The 17260-nt window shown below is 47.8% G+C and overlaps 1 protein-coding gene across 18 annotated transcripts in view; it reads left to right on the top strand.

Annotated features, from left to right (window-relative positions):
- TNS1 (tensin 1) overlaps positions 1-17260 on the top strand; it is a 208038-nt gene that overhangs the window by 26865 nt on the left and 163913 nt on the right. For all 18 annotated transcript variants that reach the window (XM_063713033.1, XM_054549819.2, XM_063713036.1 and 15 more), the window contains exon 3: positions 5114-5151. In XM_063713033.1, coding sequence (XP_063569103.1) covers positions 5114-5151 — 38 coding nt within the window. The remainder of the gene's footprint in view (positions 1-5113; positions 5152-17260) is intronic.

Here is a 17260-nt window from a genome sequence, read left to right as displayed (position 1 = left end):
GATTTAAATGTGAGTCTCATCTAAAAAATAAAACCAACCAACTTTCTCAGAAACATCCAGAATAATGTTTCACCGAATATCTAGGTACTGTGGCCTAGACAATTTGACTCATTAAATTAACCACCACATACCTGCAGCCCAGGCCCTGGAGATGAACTGGCAGGGCAGGCTGAGTGGCCGGTGAGCAGGCAGGTGGCCAGGCCTGTGCCTCTGTGCCGACCAGGGAAGGAGCTGAAGCCGGACCGGGCATGTGAGTGGTTATCGCCGGGGTCAGGTGCACAGTGAGGCTATGTGCTCATTTTCCGACCCAAGTCCAGGAGGAAAAGGCCATTTAGATCCCAACAATGTTGGCTTCCTGTGTTCCCGAGAGGCAGGAAGCAACCCCAGGACAGAGTACCAGCAGCCCAGCTGGGGAGGGAGCTGGGGCCAAGGGCTGGGGGTGCAGTTCTTCACCCCAGCTGAGTAATCTAAGGGCCCCTTCCCACTAAGGGGCTCTCTGCTCCCTCTCAGGCCACCATTGGGCCCTGCTGTGCAGGGGCAGTGCTGACATTGTGGGCAGAGATGGGGCTCCTGGGGTTCCATGGAGCTCCGGTTGGACAGGGTCACTGGCTCAGGAGGGTGCATGGGTGGGTTTGTAATTTCGGGACCTTCTGTAGGAGCTGGGAGGCCATGATCTGCTCAGGTGGGGCCCATCCTCACATGTGTATCTGGGGGAGGACTCAGGAGAGGAGAAGGCTGGGGTTTTCCTGCTCTTGTTTCTCCCTGCATGTCCCCATCCTTCTATGAGAAATGGTACCTGTGTAGTGAGCATCCCTGTCACTCACAGACTGGTCCCTGTCACTCACAGACTGGCTGTCTCCCCAGCAGTGTCTGATGTTCCCAGGGTTGGAAGCTGGGTTTTTCCCCTTTCTCAGTTTGAAGGGAGGAAGGGGTAGGTGGTGGTGGTGGTGGGGGGTGTCTTAGTCGGGCTGTTACAGAATACCTTAGCCTCTTAAGAGTTACTTTCTGGGACACAATGACTAATTACTTTGTAGGGTAAGGGAAGTGAGAAAGGAGTTAAAGCGAGAGTTTGCAGGCACCAAGGGGCAAGGTAGGACCCAGGAGATGGCCTCTGGCCTTGGTTCCCAGCATCTGCTACCTTTGGCTTTTGCATTCTGATGGGTCTTGTGTTCTGATATCAGTGATCTAGTACTGCATAAATTACCCGTAAACTTAGTGGTTTAAAATAAATACAGGCTGGATACCATGGTTCACTCCTGTAATCCTAGCACTTTTGGAAACCCAGGCAGGAGGATTGCTTGAGCTCAGGAGTTCGAGACCAGCCTGGGCAAATGGCAAAACCCTCTCTCTACAAAAAATGCAAGAATTAGCAGGGCATGGTGGCACATGCCTGTAGTCCCAGCTGCTTGGGAGGCTGAAGTGGGAGGATCGCTTGAGCCTGGTAGATGGAGATTGCAGTGAACTGAGATTGTGCCACTGCACTCCAGCCTGGGTGACAGAGCAGAGCAAGACCATGTCTAAAAAAAAAAAAAGAAAAGGAAAAAAGAAAAAAATCAAAATTATTATTCCACATGGTTTCCATGGCTCAGGAATTCATGAGTGACTTGGCTGGGTGGTTCTGGCTCAGAGTTTCTTATAAAGGTGCAGTCAAGATATCACTGGGGCCGTATTCATCTGAAGGCCTGACCGGGGCTGGAGGATCCAGTTCCCACATGGCTCACTTAATGCTGTCAAGCTGGGGTGGCTATTGGCAGGAGGCCTCAGCCCCTCACCACATGGCCCTCTCCATAGGGCTGCTTGAGTGTTCTCACGACATGGTCACTGGCTTCCCCCAGAGCAAGTGATCCAAGAGACCAAGGCTGAAGTCAAAGTGTCTTCTATGGTTTAGCCTCAGAAGTCACACACTGTCATTTCTACAATATCTGATTGATTACATAAATCAGCCCTATTTAGTGTGGGACGGGACTCCAGAAGGGCATGATGAGTAGCAGAGGCAAGAAATATTGGCAGCTACCTGCGAGGCTGGTTGCCACAGTTTCCCTTTCTGTAACACATCTGAATATTTCATCGATCTGAAAGTGAGAGGCCAGCAGATTGACAGGCCCAAACTTGAGATTACAGCAAGATAGATGCAAGTTAAAGAGGAGGACATACTGCCCTTTGGGAGGAGATGTGCGACAGGTGGATAGGCATGCAAAGGGGGCTTCCCTGGAGGAAACTCAGCAAGCGGGCCTCCTTGGGGTTGGAGGCGGATGCTTCTGCAGGTGTCAATATCCATTCATGGGGGCTTGGCCAAGCCTGTCCTGCTTGGCATCTGCCACTTGCTTTCAGTTTGCTAAGCTTTTGTCTTCTGGGCTGGGAGCTGGGGTGGGAGTGGTCTTCCCTCATTCCCCTCTGTAGAGCTGCCAAGGACAAGCTTTCTGCATTCCAGTGTACAGGAAGCACTCAGCACAGCGTATTGCAATTACCTAATGATTTCTCCATTTGCCCCCCACTTGAGGGCATTTGCTGAGTGTGTGCCCACTGTGTGACAGGCAGGGCTGCCCTGTACAGTCAGGCAGGCCATGCGCAGCCAAGGGTGCCTACCTGAGAGAGCACAGGAGTCAGCCCACCCTTTGCCTACCAAGCCATGCATTTTGGCACAGGGCTCATCTGCCTGGAGAAAGGGCACCTTCTCACCATTTCCACAAAGACACTGTGCATGAGCCCAGCTGTGTGTCCCCGGGGCTGGTCTGCCCAGGGGATGGGCCTCCTTCTAGTTTGCACAAAGATGCTATATGGTCTCATGGGCCTGAAGCAGACACTGTCCTAGCTGCTGGGGCTACAGTGCGAAGGAGACAGGCATGCTCCCTGCCCTCCGAGTGTAGTGTGGGGAGATAGATTAGAGAGAAGTTACCCAGGGCAACTTCAGAAAATAACCAGGAAATAACCGGGGTGCTGAAAAAGAATAATTGGAAAGTTACTCTAATTTGAGTGGTCAGGGGAGGCCTCTTTGAGGAGATGACTTTGGGTGGATTCTCGAAGGATAAGAGGGATTTGGTCCAGGGAATGATGGGGTGCTGGGGTGAGGGGGAGTGTACCAGGCAGCTGACACAGCAAGTGCCAAGGCTCTGAGACACTCTGGGAACTGTCAGTGCGTGGAGCATGCTGGAGGGAGATGGAGTCCCGGCCCCCATTGTGTCCCTCATGTCTAGACTGGGGTCGATGCTTGGAGATGCCTTTTTGGTTGAACATGAGATGTTGAGGTGGCGGTCTACAGCTCAGGAACGATCTGAGAGTGGGGGTACATGACTAAATGGGGGTGCACATAAACACAGGGGATATCTTCAGACAGGTCCAACTCAGCAAACATTTATTAAGCCTCTCCTGTGTACCAGGCTCCTCTCTCTCTCTCTGTCTCTCTCTCTCTGTGTGTGTGTGTGTGTAGGAGAGACAGAGAGGCAGGTCCCCCTGGAAGGAGCCCACACTGTTGGACCCACAAAGGGGAAGTTTCCTCTATTTGGATGGGGTGGAGCACGGGAGGCTGCTGGTGTCCAAGAGGGAACACCTTTGCGAAGTGAGGGAGTTGCTACCTGGGCTGGTGGTGGTGCTGAGGGAGAGGGAGAAGCAGAAAGGCCAGAGGGATGGGTAACGCTTGTGTGGCTGAGGGGGGAGTATGTCCTGCTGTGGCCAGGGTGGAGATGTCCCTGAGCTAGGCTGGGTGGCTGGTGGGGTCAGAAAAACCTTGCTCAGCACCGGTGAGTCACAGGCCTGGGCTGGGCCAGGACTAGGTTCTGAGAGAAGAAGATCCCATGTTAGGGCCAGTGGCCAAGGTCCCTTTCCAGGCACCACCCAGTGTGCCTCCCAGCTTCTCCCCCTTCCCCATGCCCAGCCCCTTCTGCCTCAGACAAATCAGAAGAAGCCTTAGTGTGGGGAACCCCGGAGCCTCTCTGGGCTGCTCCGGGCATTCATCTGTGCCTCAACCTCCCTTTCTGTGCTCTGCTGAGAATCAGGTTAGTTCAAAGCTGGAAGGGGGTGGGGTGCAATAGATCCAGGAGAAGGAGGTGGATGGCTGTGGTCCTGGGCCGTGGCTGTTGAGGATTTGGAGTCAGGGCACTCCCCTATCTCCCCCTCCCCAGTTCTCTAACCAGAGTTCCTAACCCCCCAGCCTTAGCAGGTCCTGGGCAGCCAACAAGACCCAAAGCAGTGCAAAACCCAGCTCAGGAGACCCCTCACCCACCCATGAGATCTGCAAGGAGGTCACCAAATCCCTTGGTGGAGTCCCAGAGCCCTGGGGGGTGGGGCGGCAGGGCTGGGGACATTCCAGGCTTCTGGAACCTTATAGGAAATTTGATTCCAGCTTCTGGTAATGGGAGGAAGAGCAAGTCCTGTGTGTGTGTGTGTGTGTGTGTGTGTGTGTCTGTGTGTTTCAAGTCATGCACATGAAGTTTATGTGAGCATCTGTTCACGTGTCTGTGTCCACAAATCTGTGTCAGGCTGCAACTGAGGGTGTCCCACAAAATTGTGTGTGTTGGTGCCCTGAGTCAGGGGTCTTCTTGGATGAATCTGTGTGTGTGAGGCTGTGTGTGTGTGCGTGGGTGGCTGTGTGGATCGGTGGGAGTGGTTCTGGGTGAGTGTGTGTGTGGGTGTAATGTGTATATGCGTGGGCCCTCTCCTGGACTCTGAATTGGGTCTGTGTGTCTGTCTCTGGGGCAGAGTACGTGTGATTGTGGTTTGCGATGTCGTCTGCCTGCCTGGTGTGTGTGTAAGGGGAGAAGGCCCCCCTTATTCCTTGGTGGGGCTGGCGTGGGGCCCGAGTCCGGGCTACCTCTGCCCCTGGCAGGGGTCCAGTGGGGGACCCCCCCCTTTGCTGCCCCCACCCGGAGGGGCTCTGGCGCTGGGAGCCCCCTGCCTCCCCGGCCGCGGGTCCGCAGTCCCGGGCGCTCCCGCCCCGCAGGCCCGGCAGCCGCTCCCCTCCGTCCCCTCCCTCTCTCCCTCTCTCCTTCCCTCCGTCCCTCCTTCCCTCCTTCCTTTCCGAGCGCGGATTGCGGGCTGGGGTGGGAGGAGATTTCGCGGAGTTTCCATTTCATACCTCGCGGCTAAAACTTTCTTTCTGTGTCTCACCCTCTTGCAGTCTGCAGCTTCTCCTGTCATCGGAAATGCCAGGCCAAGGTAAGGGGCCGCGGGCTGGCGGGCCCGGGAGGACTTGGGACAGGCCTGGCTCGGGGTCCCAGACTGGAGCGGGGGCGCCGGCGGGGCGGGGGCGGTGCCCGGGGCGTCCCTCCTCCTCTCTTTGTTTATGCAAAGCGCCTGGGCCTGGGAGCGGGCGCAGGTCAAGGTGAAGGCGAAGGCTCGGGGACTGGGGCGGGGGCAGGGGCGGGCTGGGGAGTCGGGGGATCTGGGTGGGGGGTGCGGCGCTCAATCTGGGCGGTTACTGGGGGTGGCTGGTGGGTACCGAGCTCCGAGGGAGCGGCCTTTGAAGGTGTTTCTGCTAGTTCTCAAGGGGGAGAGGGAAAGGGGGAGGGGATCCATTTCAATTACCCCGGGCCGCGCAGAGCCCCAGTTGGCCCAATTTGGCCAACCTAGAAAACCTCAGTGTCCACAGCCACAGGACCCCGAGGGCGGGAGAAGCGGGTGGGTGGGATAAATGGAGAAAGAGGTCGGAGGTCAGGATTGGCTGGTCTGGAGCCGCCTGAGAGACTGTCCCTTCCTCTTTATTGGCCAGGTCTCCTTTTGGTCCTCAGTTTCCCCATGAGTATTTTCTGGCTGGTCTTGATGGGAGAGGGAAACTGAGGCAAGAAGAGTGGAGGGATTGCTGGGCCCTGGTTGGCCAGGCTGGCTCAGCCCCTGATGTATCCACTGAGGTTTGGACATAGGAGTCATATATCAGCTTCTTGGAATAACAGGGGGTGGGGGATTGGCACCAAGATGGATTATGAGTTTGGGAAGGAAATGGTTCTGTCCAATGGGCTCAGCTCTGCCTAGGGGTGGAAAGGGCGTTCCTTGCCTTTCACTTGCAGCCAATGTCTGCACCTTCTGCCATTGTTGCTTGTAACCCTCCCTGCCCTTTCACTCCCTACGTTTGCTCTTCATATTTGACCTTTCAAAGAGTTCAGAGAGTAGAAGGAGAAGATGCTTCCAGAAGGAGCATTCATTGAGCAGCTGAGGACCTGTATCTGGTGCATCTCATGTTTTGCTTCTTATTAGCTGGGTGGCCTTGGGCAAGTTATGTACCTCTCTGAGCCTCTGTTTCATCCTCAAGGATATGGGAATAAGAAGCCTACCTCATAAAGTTGTTGTGAGAATTCAATGAGGTAATGTATGTGAATTGCCCAGCCCAGTGCCTGGCACAGGGTGGGTGCTCAAAAATGTCATGACTGATGCTCAGCTACTGGGAGCTTGGAGAGACAAGTGTTACCTTGGGGAAGGGGTGCTGATGGATCAAGCAGGTCTGGGAGGAATCTTCCTCCAAAGAAACTTTACTTAAGCCAAGCACACGCCTTGCTGGAGGACGTCTCCATCTGTGGATTCTGGCTTGGAATGCTCCCCTTGCAGAGGTGCAGAGGGCCTGGCTTGCAGCAAGTACCTCCATGCAGTGAGTTTTCTGCCCCTTCCCTTGTCTTCTCCTTTCCTGCGGCCTCCCTCAGCCTTTTCTCCCCTGGATGGAGAGTACATTTCTGCTTTTCCTTCCACCTTCTTCCTTGTTCTGTTTATCCAGAGCAGTTTTTTGCCTAAAACTCCAGAACTTTCCAGTTTTCTTGCTCCTGCCCAGTCTACCCCTTTGTACTGCCCTTCCTGCAACCTTTTCTCTTAATAGCAATGGATATTTGTACAGTGCTTTGGGTCTTAGACAGCATTTCACATGCATTATCAGACTTTGTTCTTTTAATTCCTTTAGAGCATAAAACATTGGCCAAAAGATCCTGTTGTTTGACAGATGAGGAAACTGAGGTGCCCCACTTTGAGTGACTTCCCCAAGGTGTCCCAGTGTAATTCTTCACCTGCTCTCTGTCCCTGGGCCTTTGTGCTTCCTTCTCCTCATCCCTCACTGCCTACTGGCATGCATTTCTCCATCCTTGCCTGCCATTCCTCCTTTTGCTTTCCATCTCTTGACAGTAGCAGGATACATTTAGGAAGGATAAGGGGATAAACTTCCGGGCAGTGAAGGGTCTGATTAGGGGAGATGGGTGGCCCAGAGAGGCCCAGAAAGATACGACAGATGGCCCCTTGTCATGCAGTAGCCTTGTGCATGGGAACAGGCAAATGGCAAAGATGACTTTTTGGGGGCATAGCCTACCTGAGGAGTCTCTCACATGTGCTGGGGGCTCAGAATGCACCAGGCTGCCGCAGTCCTGCTCTGCTCTGCCCAAGGAGGCCAACTAAGTGGGGGAGAGGGTAGACTGGCAAGGCAGCAACCAGGCAGACAGATGGTCTTTGTATATGAGTTTCCTCTATAGGGAATGGGACCCACTGGTGGTGAGCGCTCCACCCAGCTGGTGGGTCTCTCTCTGAAACCAGAGCTCTTACTGCCGCCCTGCCTTTTCCTTCTGCTGGGAAGGGCAGTGGGAGCCACAGAGCCACAGCAGAGCTCTATACTGTGGATTTTATAGCCTCATCAACTTGGAGGTCATCTTGTCCATCCCCTGCTTCTAGGCAGGATTCATTAATGAATGTTTAGTAATCTCCTTCCATGGGCCAAATGCTGTTCTAAGTGAACAGATAGAGAAGGTCTTGGCCCTCATGGGTCTTGCAATCTAATAGGGGAGACAGGCACTAAGTAGGCAGGCAAGTTTTGAAGGGAATGAGCTGCAGCAATGGGTTAGAGAATTCTGCTAAGGTAGCCCAGAAAGACCCCTTGGAGGAAGAGTTGTGTGAGGTGGGACCCAGATGATGACGTGGGGGATGAGAAAGAGCAGGTGCAAAAGCCCTGAGGTGAGAGGAGCTCGTTACACTTGAAAGAGGGCTGGAGAGTAATGAGTGCTGGGGAGTTTGGGCCAGAGGGACGCGACTGGATTTCCGCTCTGAGAAGGCCACCCTGCCTGCACCAGGGTGGGAATAGGGACATGGGCCAAGAGGCTGCTGATGTTGCCCACTCGAGAGAGTCTGGTGGCTTAGTCCATGGTGCTCGCCAGAAAGGCAGTGAGCAGGGGCTGGGTCTGGGATGCCTTCTGAGGGAGAGCTGGAGCCTTACTGAGCCATCGGATTTTGGGCGTGAGAGCGGGAGTGGGCTTAAAGATGACTCCCAGATTTTGGCCAGAGTAATTGGGTGCGCATGGTTTCACTTACTGAGATAGATGAGGTGTGTGAGAAATTTCTAGGAAAGATGGCTCCAGGGTTTCGGCTTTGCTTGGTCTCCTTTTCACAGTCCCCCCATGCACTTGGGGTTTCTTGCCGATGTTGGTCCTCTTCTATTCAGCCTGCTGTAGTCACTCCTCTGGTAAGTGGCTGGTTCCTAATGCCTTCACACACCACCCTCACTGTTCCTGCAGCATGAAGCGATGGTTCTGACAGGGGCTGTGTTATGTATATAGAGTGATATGGTGTAATAAATGGCCCCCAGATTTAGTAGCTTAAAATAGCATCAAACACTTATTATCTCATAATAATAAATATTTTGGAGGGTCAGGATGTTGGGGGTGGCTTAGCTGACTGGTTCTGGCTAGGGGTCTCTCATGGGGTTGCAGCTGAGATGTTGGCTGGGGCTGCAGTCTTCTCAAGGCCTGACTGGGGCTGGAGGATCATTTTCCAAGATGGTTCTGTCATGTGGCTATCAAGTTGGGGTTGGCTGTTGCCGGGTAGCCTCCGTTTCTCACCACACGAACCTCTCCATAGGGCTGCTTGAGTGTCCTTACAACATGGTGGCTGGTTTCCCAAGAGTGAATGAATGATTCAAGAGAGAGCAAGGCAGAACCCACAATGTCTTTTATACACTATCCTTGGAAGACACACTGTTATTTCTACAATATCCTATTGGTTACATAGGTCAGCCTTATTCAGTGTGGAAAGAATCTACATAAGGGCTTGAATACCATGAGGCAAGAATCAGTGGGGGCCATCTCGGAGGGTGACACTACAGATGCCCAGAGACAGGGCAATGCTGACCTGGCAGCTAGGAGGCCGTGGGAGTGTTGGGAAGGGCAGGGTACAGGAATCAGACATACTTGGGTTTGAACTCTACCCCTGCTGCCTTCTAGATATGTGAGCTGGGTTGCAGAGGATTAAATGCACATTGGCATATAGTAGGCACCTTTCTCCTTTCTTGGAACGATAGTCAAAGCCTGGAAAGGATCCCAGATATTCTGTGCCCAGCTCTCTGCCACTTGCACGTGCTTGAGAGAAAATGTTCCTGCTGGTAGAGGTAGAGCCTCGGTGCCGGCTCATAGTCAATGTTATCTATGTGTTGATTGCCCATCGGAAGGTGGAGAGCTAGGTTCTACCCCAGCTTCCCGAATAGTACCTAGTCCATAGTAGGAGTGCCAATAAAGGGATAAAAGATAGAATAAAGGAATTTTGAGAAACAAGTCCTTCCTTTCTGGGGAGAGGCCAAGGGGATGGAGGAAAGCAGGAGAGAAGTAGCGGCAAAATCACTTTAAATACCCCTCCCAAAAGCCTTCCTATCTTCTGACACAGAGGGTGCTCCAAATAATAATTCTAATCATATTCCTTTTTCTAATTGGGGTATAATTCACACTCTCAATTATACAAAACTGAAATGTACATCCTGATAGATTTGTACATACATGAGAACCAGATCATAATCTAGAACATTCCCAGCACCCAAAAAGCAACCCTTATGTTCCTTCAAGTCAATATACTCCAAAGGTCATTGCTGTCTTTATCTGTATCATCAGAGATTAGTTTTGCCTGTTCTTGAATGTTCATCGAAATGGAATCACACAGTATGTTTGCTTTTGTATCTGGCGTATTTCACTCAGCATTATGTCTGGGAGGCTCATCGTGTTCTTGCGGGTTGCAGGAGCTCATTCTTTTTAATTGCTATGTTGTATTCCATTATGTGAAGAAACCACAATGTGTTTATCCATTCCACTGTTGATTGCCATTTGGGTTCTTTCCAGTTTGGGACTGTTAGGAGCAGACCTGCTATGAACCCTTAGTCACCTCTGTCTACACAGAACTTTGTAATCTACAACATGTTTTCCCTCGTCTTTGCAGTTCTGTGAGGTGGGCAGGGCTCACGGTGGCCCCATTGTACAGATCCAACATCCAGGCCCCATGACGGTGCCCAACTTGGCTAATGGCACCTTGGCATAGGGGCCTTCGATGTGATTCTGGTCTGCTCTGGGTTAAATGGGCAGGGAGCAGGTGAGGAGAGAGAACAAGAGTGAAAGCATCAGACACTGGAGAGAGGGGCCTGGGTCAGAGCCAGGAATCTTAACTGTAGTTCATGGAAACCCCATTCTACATCTCCTGAAGGAAGCAAATTCCCAGTCTCCCTTAGTTCCCACCCTTACCCCTCATTGGGGTCCTTATCTGTCCCCAGTTGTTTCTCTCCTGTTGAGGATTTAAAATGAATGGCCCAGGACTTGTCTTCCAATTTTTTTTTTTTTTTTCCAGAGACAAGATCTCACTTTGTTGCCCAGGGCAGAGTGCAGTGGTGTGGTCATGATTCACTGCAGCCTCAATTTCATGGGCTCAAGCCATCCTCAATCCTCCCACCTCAGCCTTCCGAGTTCGAGCTGAGACTGCAGTGTGCGTCACCACACCTGGCTAATTTTTTTTTTACTTTTTATAGAGACAGGGTCTCGCCATGTTCCTCAGGCTGGTCTTGAACTACTGGGCTCAAGTGATCTGGCCGCCTTGGCCTCCCAAAGTGCTGAGATTACAGGCATGAGCCACCACACCCTGCCTGCCTTCAACTTTTATGTTAGCACTTGTGCTGTGTGTATACAGCAGCTTTTCTTCCTTTTTGCTTTTCTCTTCTGTCCCCTGCTATATGACTCCATAACTTTCAAATAACTTTTATTTATGTGTTTATTATTTTAAGTAAACTTTTAATTTTAGAATAGTCTTAGGTTTACAGAAAAGTTGCAAAGGATAGTACAGAAAGTTCCTGTGTGGCAAGCACCCAGTTTCCCCTAGCCCCTGGATACATTTTGAAAAATGCTCTCCTCCCTGCTGATCCTCACTCCTTGTTTTGAAATAGCAGTTTCAGTTGACGACAGCAGCATCTTCCAGCCAAATACTCTGTCCGCTGCAGGTCAGACAAGAGTTCAGTGAAAGGACCAGGCAGCTGCTGGGCAGGCAGATGGCCCAGGCTTCAGCCTCTTGGGTGGCTCTTTCTTACCCACTGGCTTCCTTCCTTAGCTCTCTGTTACCTCTTTCCAGTCCCAAGTACCAACTGAGGCGGAGGGAGGAGGCTGCAGCAACAACTTGGTCTCCTCCCCTGTACCAAAAGGGCTTAAATCTCATCCTTTAAGCTTGAAAGGAAAGGAAATCCCATAATTAACCCCCACCTTTCAGTCTCCTTGCACGTTACCTTTCCTGCTAGTCTTGTAAACACACCTGCAGCCTTCTTTTACATTTGGGTTGGAGGCTTGTATTCTCCTGCTACCAGAAATACCTGAGTGGGAGGAGGTTCATGGCCCCAGGACCATCGATGGCTCTGAGCCTAGTGGAGTGTTTAAGCTCTTCGCCTTTGGAGACAGACTGAAGTTTAAATCCCTGTTGCATCAATAACTGGCTGTGTGATCGTGGGCAAGTTACTGAACCTCTCTGAGCCCCAGCTTCTTCATCTGTAACATGGTAATTCTAGTAGTGCTTATCTTGTAGAGCTCTTGTGAGTGCTGGGAATGGTAACCCTACTAAAATGCTAAGCTCAAAACTCAGTTGTTAAAAAGTTGCTAATATGTACTTATTATTTTGTATTCTTCTGTCCTTCTCCTACTTCCTGTAAGGTGGAGAGAATCTGAGAGATCAATAAAGCTTCTGAGGGCAGTGGTGTGAAGACTAGATAGACATTGCTTTTGTTTTTCCTTCTTTTCTCTCTCCATTATCAAGGAAGAGTGAGGAAATTCTATAGGCAAATATAGTATGTCTCTTGCTTGTTTGCCTGCCAAATGGCCCCTGAGATCTCTAGCAGTGGTTTGAAGTCTTGTCTGGACATTAGAATCACCTGGGTGCTTTAAGAAAACCGATGTCTGTATTCTACTCCCTGGAGATTCTGATTTAATTAGTTTTGGCTACGACCTGACCTGGGCATTGGGATTTTTAAAAGTGGTAACCAGTGGTGGGAATGTAAAATGGTACAGCTGCTCTAGAAAGTTTGGCCATTTCTTATAAAATTCAACATACGCTTGCTGTATGACCCAGAAATTCCACTCCAAGATATTTATCCGAGAGAAGTAAACGCATGTCTGTAAAAAGACTTGTTCACAAATATTCGTAGCAGCTTTATTTCCAATAGCGCCAAACTGGAACGAAACTTTATATTCAATGACAGGTAAATGGATAAAGAAATTGCGATGTCAAAGTACAGTGGGATACCACACTGCAATAAAAAGGAATAATCTATGCGCAACAGTGTGGATGAACCTCTAAAACATCATGCAGAGTGAAAGAAGCCAGACACAAAAACGGCACATACTGGGTGATTCCCTTTTAATGCAATTTGGAAAAGACAAATCACTAGTGACAGAGCAGATTAGTAGTTACCTGGAGTTGGGAGTGGTGGGGAGATTGGCTGCAAAGGTGTGTGAAGGAATTTCCTTGGGGGATGGAATTGTTCTCCATCTGGATTGTGGTAATTATGCATGCACCTGTCAAAACCCATTGAACTCTCTTCCTAAAAGGGATGCATTTTATTTATGTAAATTGTATCTTAATAAAATTTATTTTAATAACATTTTCCATGTGCATTTCCTTTGCAGCCACATTTGAGAACCATTGGTCTATAGCTTCTGGAGACCAAGCTCTGTCTTCATGGCCAGCGCTAGCACAATACTATGTATTTAATAGTGCTTCCTGGGGTTGAGGTCTTTCTTTCCTGTTTTTTTCTTTAACAACTTTATTGAGGTATAACTAATTCACATACCATACAATATGTCCATTTAAAGTGTACAATTCAATGATTTTTTTTTGTATCATCACAGAGTTGTGTGACCGTCACCGCAGTCAATTTTAGAAGATTTTCAGCAGCTTGGAAAGAAATCCTGTATGCTTTAGTTTGAACCCCTAATCCCTCTATCTCTCCCCGACCCCACCCCAACAATCAGTAGCCACTAATCTTCCTGTCTCTCTATATTTGCCGATTCTGATGATTTCATAGCTGTGGTCTTCAGGACTAGCTTCTTTTTCTTTGTGTAATGTTTTCAAGGTACATCTATGCTGCGGCTCCCTTTTTATGGTTGAGTAATATTCCATTGTATGAGTGTAGCCCATGTTGTTTTTCCATTCATCAGTTGGTGGACATTTGGGTTGTTTCACTTCTTGGTTATTATGACTAATGTTGCCATGAGGATTCATGTACAAGTTTTTGTGTGGACATCTGTTTTCATTTCTCTTGGGTGTGTGTAGTTGGGAGTGGAATTATGGAGTCATAGGGTAACTCTATGTTTAACGTTTTGAGGAGCTCCTCCGCTGTTTCACACAATAGCTTATATTGGTTTTCTAGGGCTGTCCTAAAAAAGTATCACAAACTAGGTGACTTAAAACAACAGAAATGTATTGTCTCACAGTTCCGGAGGCTAGAAGTCAAAAATCAAGGTGTTGGCAGGGCTGTGCTCCCTCTGAAACCTGCAGGGGCCCTTCCTTGCCTCTTTCCAGCTTCTGGAGGTCTCCAGCGATCTTGGCTTGTAGGTGCATCACCCATCCTCTGTCTTCACTTGGTGGCCTCCCTGTGTCCTCACATCATCTTCCCTCTGTGTCTATATGTCTCTGTGTCCAAATTTTTTTTTATCAGGAACTGTCATAGTTGGTTAAGGCCCATCCTCATGACCCCATTTTAGAGCTTGATTACATCTGTAAAGACCCTACTTCCAAAAAGGTGCTGGGGGTTAGGACTTCAGCACATCTTTTGTGAGGGACATAATTCAACCCATTACATAGCTGTGCCATTTTACATTCTTGCCAGCAATATGTGAAGGTTCCAATTTTTCCACATCCTTGTCAACATTTGTTATTATCTGACTTTTTGATTGTAGCCATTCTAGTGGATGTCAAGTGGTATCTCATCATGGTTTTGGTTTGATTTCCCTGACGACTAATGATGTTGAGTGTCTTTTCATGTGTTTATTGATTATTTGTGTATCTTTTTTGGAGAAATGTTTATTGACATTGTTCATTTAAAAAATTGGGTTATTTGTCTTTTATTATTGAGTTGTTAAAGTTCTTTACATGTTCAGGATACAAATTCCTTATCAAATATATGATCTGAATTTTTTTTTCCATTCTCGGTTGTCTTAAAAGCCAGTTTTGAATTTAGATGAAGTCCAGTTTATTTTTTCTTTAGTGGCTTGTGCTTTTGCTTTCATATCTAAGAATTTATTGCCAAATCCAAGGTCACAAAGATTTACCCCTGTTTTCTTCTGAGAGTTTACAGTTTTGGCTCTTATATTTAGGTCTTTTATCCATTTTGAGTTAATTTTTATATATGGTGTGAAGTAAGGTAAATGCTGTTTTGCATGTGGTTATCCATTTTTTCCAGCACTATTTGGTGAAGAGATCATTCTTTCCCCACTGAATGATCTTGGCATCATTTGTATTAAGTTTCAAAATTGGGAAGTGTGAATTCTCTGACTTTATTCTTTTTCAAGGTTGTCTTGGCTATTCTGTGTCCCTTAAAGAAATTTTAGGATCAGGCTGTCAATTTCTACAAATAAGCCAGTTGGAATTCTGATAGGGTTTGCATTGACTCTGTGGGCCAATTGGGGGAGTATTGCCATCTTAACAATTTTGAGACTGGGAGTGGTGGCTCATGCCTGTAATCCCAGCACTTTGGGAGGCCGAGGTGGGTGGATCACTTGAGGTAGGTAAGGAGTTCGAGACCAGCCTGACCAACATGGTGAAACCCCATCTATACTAAAGATACAAAAATTAGCCAGGCATGGTGGTACACAGCTGTAATCCCAGCTACTCGGGAGGCTGAGGTAGGAAGATCTCTTGAACCCGGGAGGCGGAGGTTGCAGTGAGCTGAGATTGCTCCACTGCACTCCAGCCTGGGTGACAGAGTGAGACTTTGATCAAAACAAGAAAGAAAAAACACCAAAAAACAATTTTGAGTTTTCTGATTCATGAGCATGAGATATGTTTATATTTATTTATATCTTCTTTAATTTATTTCAACAATATTTTGTAATTTTAAGATTATATATTTTTTACTTCTTTTGTGAAGTTTTTCTTTAGCATTTTGTTCTTTTTGATGCTGTTTTTAATGGAGTTGTTCTTAATTTCATTTTTAGGTCGTTCATTGTCAGTATATAAAAATATGATTGATTTTGTGTAGTGATGATTTATCTTACAATTATCACTACTTATTAGTTCTAATAGTTTTTAAGGGATTCCTTAGGATTTTCTTCATACAAGATGATGTCCTCTGTGAATATAGTTTTAGTTTTTCCTTTCCAACTGGGATGCTTTTTATTTCATTTTTTGCCTAATTGTTCTGACTGGAAACCTCAGTACAATGTTACTAGAAGTGGCAAGAGCAGAAATCATTGTCTAGTTCTCGAACTTAGGAGGAAACTATCCAATATTTCACCACTAAGCATGATGTTAGCTGTGGGTTTTTCATAGATGCCCTTCATCAGGTTGAGGAAGTTTCCTTCTATTCCTCGTTTGTTGAATGTTTTTGAAATCATGAAATGGTGTTGGATTTTGTCAAATTCTTTTAATGATGATCATGTGGTTTTTGTGTTTTTAGTCTATTGAAACAGTATATTACATCAATTGATTTTCAGTTGTTAAAACCACCTTTCATTCCTGGGATAAGTCCCATTTGGTCATGGTGTGTAGTTCCCCTTCTTAAATATTTCTGGATTCACTTTGCTAGCATTTTCTTGAGGATTTTTGCATGTATATTCAAAAGAGATATTGGATGGCAGTTTTCTTTTTCCTGTGGTATCTTTGGTTTTGGCCTCATAGAATGATTTGAGAGGTGTTTGTTTGTCTTCTACGTTTTGGAAGAATTTGTAAAGAATTGCTATTGATTCTTCTTTAAAAGTTTGTGGAGAACATTTAAACCTGTGAAGCCATCTGGACCTGGACTTTTCTTTGCGTGTAGTTTTTTGATTGCCAGTTCAATTTCTTTATTTATTACAGGTCTATTCAGATTTCTAATTTCTTCTTGAGTCAGTTTTGGTAGTTTATGCCTTTCCAGGAATTTGTCTATTTTATCTTAGTTATCTGATTTATTCATGGTATTTCTTCATAATTCTTTTTATTTCTGAAAGGTTGGTAGTAATGTCCCCTCTTTCATTTGTGATTTGAGTAATTTGAGTCTTCTTTCTTTGAATCTTAATCAATCTAGCTGAAGTTTTGCCAATTTTGTTGATCTTTTCAAAGAATTTACCTTTTCCTTACTTTTGCTTATAGCCACTGTTTATTTTTTATTTTTATTTATTTATTTATTTATTTTTGAGACCGAGTCTCGCTCTGTCACCCAGGCTGGAGTGCAGTGGCTTGATCCCGGCTCACTGTAAGCTCCGCCTCCTGGGTTCATGCCATTCTCCTGCCTCAGCCTCCCAAGTAGCTGGGACTACAGGTGCCCGCCACCAAGCCCGGCTAATTTTTTTGTATTTTTAGTAGAGATGGGGTTTCACCGTGTTAGCCAGGATGATCTCGATCTCCTGACCTCGTGATCTGCACACCTCAGCCTCCCAAAGTGCTGGGATTACAGGCGTGAGCCACTGCACCCAGCCTATAGCCACTGTTTATTAAGTATCCCCTGCATGGTGACTACGTGACACTCTTCTTATTTAATCCTTGAAACACCACACATAAAGCAGATGTGATTGTTCACACTATCAAATGAGCCATTGAAGGGAAAGTCTTAACACCAGTTATGCAACCAGCAGACAGTGACGTGGGCTTCCTGCTTGGGTCTGAGAGTCTGGCTCTAATGTCTGATGGATTTCAGTACAGCAAGGGACTTTTCTTGTTCCACACTCAGTCTTTACTCCCCACAGCTGTGACTTCGTGATTTTCTGACTTTATCATTGCTTAGGGGAGAGCGATGGGTCAGTGTTCCCTTGTGATGTTCAGTGAGCCTCAGCATCGCTTGGTGAGCCTGTTCAGCATACTCCTGCCCTGTCAAGTTTGACTCAGT

The sequence above is a fragment of the Pongo abelii genome, chromosome 11 (genome assembly GCF_028885655.2).
Source record: "Pongo abelii isolate AG06213 chromosome 11, NHGRI_mPonAbe1-v2.0_pri, whole genome shotgun sequence".
Classification (NCBI taxonomy): Eukaryota; Metazoa; Chordata; class Mammalia; order Primates; family Hominidae; genus Pongo; species Pongo abelii.
This window is presented reverse-complemented; position numbering and strand designations above follow the sequence as displayed.